General features: G+C 37.2%; 1 protein-coding gene across 1 annotated transcript in view; it reads right to left on the bottom strand.

The window, feature by feature from the left end:
• The window catches only part of shox (shox homeobox), a gene marked incomplete at both ends in the record, with an annotated part of 8,161 nt that extends 4,410 nt beyond the window's left edge, over positions 1-3,751 (bottom strand). The window contains 2 exons of the mRNA XM_079253857.1: positions 1,617-1,825; positions 3,505-3,751. Of these exons, the coding sequence (XP_079109983.1) occupies positions 1,617-1,825; positions 3,505-3,751 (456 nt within the window). The remainder of the gene's footprint in view (positions 1-1,616; positions 1,826-3,504) is intronic.
• Between the last annotated feature and the right edge of the window lie 627 nt (positions 3,752-4,378).

The raw sequence follows: 4,378 nt of genomic DNA, 5'->3' as shown, positions 1-4,378 counted from the left end.
TGATCGCAGGGTTGCCCCCCACCCCACCCCCTCCAAATCATACAGTTAACCAAGTCCGACAATGCTCAGCTCAAAATGGTAGTGCTGCGTTCATAAAGCTCTATGATGGGGTTTATTCATCCGATTAGATATATCTGAACAGCAGCAGAGTTGGCCCACAATTGAATTATTTCTAATCTGTTTTTATGGGGACACTATATCAAGCCAGTGGCAGATATTACAAAGAAAATGAGGAGGGATACGAGTTGACATAAGAGTGCGTCCCCTGAAGCAGCCATTCAGGCTCTTCATTCATTTTAATCATTGTTGGAGTTTGTTTTGTTTTTTTTCTTCTTTCCTTTTCTTTTTCCCTGAAGGCTGCTGGGATCGTAGTTTGCAGGCTCCACAGGCCTACCGCTGCGAGTTCACAAGGTTGTTACATCCCAGATGACTTGCAGCAGTTTATGGTAGTTTGACATGAATGACTTCTAGCAATCTGCTGCTAAACATATATTTTTTATCGGTTTGCTTCATTATGGAAAATCACAGAGTTCATAAAGCTGAAAGAATGCGTGTTTGTCTGCAGGAAAATGTTCTGACTCGATTTAAATTAAGCTGCAGCAAATCTTTAAATTGCACAGTGGCAGCAGATTTTCCGTGCAAATAATGTGCAGAAATAGTGGCCTGAATTACATAGACTTAACCTTGTAGATGGATATAAAGAACTTTTTTTTAAAAATTCTTACTGGAATATGACAGAAATATGACTTTTTTTGCTTTTCATTAAGGTTTACATTATATTTTAATCCAACAAACTACCTGTAAACAAATAAGTCTTTCTATCATTCCTATTTTGTTTCCAACCTAATGCCATTATTATTATTATTATTATTATTATTATTATTATTATTATTATTATTATTATTATTATTATTATATGTTATCAGGGTATTATGGTTGGTTATGTGATATATTATGTATTCTCATTTTCATATATTAATTAATCAGCATGAAGGAAAATACAACAGTATTAGCGAATAAGAATCAGGAGAAAATGTTTGCGCTTGTGTTTCATATTTTTTATGACACGTTGATTTCAAAACAAATGTATAATATCTTCTTGATAAACTTTAGTATTCTCTATATGCATTGTGTCTTATTCGGTCTCTCTCTTTCTCTCCACACACACACAAACGTATAATATATATATATATATATATATATATATATATATATATATATATATATATATATATATATATATATATATATATATAACCATAATTTGGGAGTCTCCAAATCCCTTGACGTTACTGTGCAGTTCTATGTGAAATGTATTATCACATAAGACGACCTTAATGGGTAATAGTGTTGTGTTACAGGAGTAATAGTGTACAGATGAGGGCAGATGTTGCAGAGAAATTGGTCCCTGCAGTAAAATTATCATGAAAACGCGTTTGTTTGTTTGTTTGTTATGTGTTTTGTGTTTTCGGCAGCAACCCAGTGGCCCCAGATTTTGATATTACATCGGTTTTTTTTAAAAAATATTATTATTATTATTATTATTATTATTATTATTATTATTATTATTATTATTATAAATAATAATAATAATAATAATAGTTAATGATCTTCACCTGCACTCTGGCCTCGGACAGTCCCAGCCTCTGGCTCAGCTCCTCTCTCATGAACGCGTCCGGGTAGTGCGTCTCGTCGAAAAGCCGCTCCAGCTCGTTGAGCTGCTCCAGGGTGAAGTTGGTGCGACTCCGTCTCTGCTTCAGTTTGCCTTGCGCGTCCTCGTCCTCCGATTTCACATCCTCTTTTTTTTCTTTGCACTCATATATCCCTGTTAAACGGCCAGTGGATGGGAAGGGATTGGGGGGGGGGGGGGGGGGGGGGGGGGGGAGACACAGAAGATGCGTTAAACATTTCATCTTGCAGAAAGATTTGTTGTCGTTTGCTACTCAAACACATCATCTTACATATATTATTGTGTCCCCCAAAATATCTGGGTCCTGACAGGGGCCTTGGGCTTAGCAGTTTGACAGAACACATAAACATTGCACAGCCTGTTTCTTCAAGGGAAAGGGCCTGTGGCTGCATTTCCAGCCTCTGTATGTCAGCGTTAAACGTCAGTGCTGTTAGAGAAGCAGATCTGTCATTGCATACATGCAAACCTTACAGGGTAGCCCATGAGCGAGTTAAAGAGCAGAGTTTAGTTTGAACTGAATAAAGTATATTTAAACTACTCGCCTCAATAGACAGAAACATTTTCATACCAGGAGTTCATATTGACATTTCTTGCTTATTGTTCATTTAAAACATCCAATGCCTGTAATTCACACCATTAACCTGAAATGTTTGCCTCAGTTAAAGCTTTTTTGTTTTGTTTTGTTTTTCATTGAGGCTATAATATAAAATTACTCTCACTACTATTAATAGAAACACGGATGACAGCTGCTGCTGGTGTGTTTGGTCGCTGTTTTACTGTTTGTAGTTTCCTGACGTGAAACTGTTTTCTTCTGAACAAAAAACCCGTTTGATTTTACATAAATGTTTAGCAGAATTAATCTTTTGTAAACAAAACAAAATCTGGATCGCTGCTGGCTGGATTTTAAGGGAGAAGAATGGAGCAGAGAAATAGAGCAGAATGGCGACCCTTTAAATAAATCCGAAATGACACAGTAAATGTTTGGAAATGAAACCACTGCATGTCTGAGGGAAAGGAGGCCTTTGCTGCTGTTTTGGCACTACTTTATAAACACCTACCTAATTAGATTGCGATGCATTTTATGGATGTGTTCAGTGGTTCATTTATCAGCAAACACATCATTTTAGACATCCAGACTATTTAAGTGTGGCACAATGAGAAGGAGCAGAGTAATCCTGCAGGCGACAGATTTTAAAGAACACTAACATTTTAGCATTGCTTTTTAAATGGGAACTGATACTAAGTAAAAAGATTGCATGAAAAGTTAATTTAAAAAAAAAAAAAAAAAAAAAAAAAAAAAAAAAGCAGAAAGCCTGACGTGAAGTTACAGATAAACTTTATGAAGCGATAAAATATTTTTGTGTTGGTTAAAAACGATTAAAAAAAAGCTTCTAAAGTGGCGATAAGTGAATTATTTAACATTATAGCTAAATAATTCTATTAAATATATATATTTTTAAAAGCAGTAATGTAATTGTTTTTTTTTTCTGTTTTTTGACAAACTGAATGTCTAAAAACAATCATTAAATAGTTTTAAAAAAAAAAAAAAAGAAAAAAAAAAAGACAGTCAGACGAGGGGCCCGCCTACTGATGTGTGAAACAATCATTCTAATAACAGAATAACACTTTAACTTTCATTTACAGACATTATCCAGATTATTTAAATTCTTTTAGTATGGAATTGTTTTCGTCTGCACAGAAAAAAAAAAAAAACGCTGCTTCCTGGAAAAGACAGCTGAACTTGAGACTTTTTTTTTCCCGACACACCACGGAACAATTTCGTAAAAAACTAAAGCCTGCAATGAAAACCTCACCCTCTGTCGCCCTTGAAACATTAAAGTCCTTCAGTTTCTCCTTCTCCAGCTCGACATGGTCCTTGAACAGATGCACTGGGCAGTGGTTGCTGTCCGTTATGTCCTGCAGGTTTGTCTCCGGACTGCCCAGCTCCCTTGCCCTCGTCAAGCCGCTCTCCAAAACTTCCCTGTACGTGATACTCTCTTTGCTGCTCTCCTTGCTTTTCTGATCGAAAGATTTCGACACGAATGCCGTAAGTTCTTCCATGGTCGGCTCTGTCGCTCAGCAGTGGTCCTGGTCGGGGGAAAAATCCACCGTGAACTCTCAGTGTGTTCCTCGCCGTCTTTACTCGCCGCTCACGGATACGATCTTTTTGGGAGGCTGGCAAGCAGCGATAGATAGGAGGGGTGGAGAGGAGGTGAGATCACTCCTGCTGTTGTGACTGTGTATTTGAGAGCACACTATTTATACACGGCCACCTCAGCCCAGCCCCCCCACCACCACCAGCACCACCACCCACTCTTCCCTCCGATCTCTGTGTCTTGAGCAATTACAGGCCGGCTCTACTTTACAGAATTCAACTTTCACCAGCTTTTCTTTTTTTTTCTTCATCCACAAATCAATGATGGAACTGATGGAGGCGGTTAATTGAATTATGGGGTCATTAAAATGCTCACGGTGGCTCACTCCTGCAGGATGCTGCATTTATGTCCAATTAATTCAGCGGAAATTTAATTAACGTGATCAGGAGATACAAGTAAATGTGTTAAATGAATCTACCCTTTGACATTTTTTATTGTATTTATTTATTTATTATTTATTTATTTATTTGTTTGTTTTGAGTTGCCGCTTGTGCTTGAAAGTTAATCGTAAGCCCATCTAAAGTCTGCCATG

Source organism: Telmatherina bonti (assembly GCF_933228915.1).
Source record: "Telmatherina bonti genome assembly, chromosome: 15".
NCBI classification, from domain to species: Eukaryota; Metazoa; Chordata; class Actinopteri; order Atheriniformes; family Telmatherinidae; genus Telmatherina; species Telmatherina bonti.
Note: the sequence above shows the minus strand (reverse complement) of the source record. Positions and strands in the feature narration are given on the sequence as shown.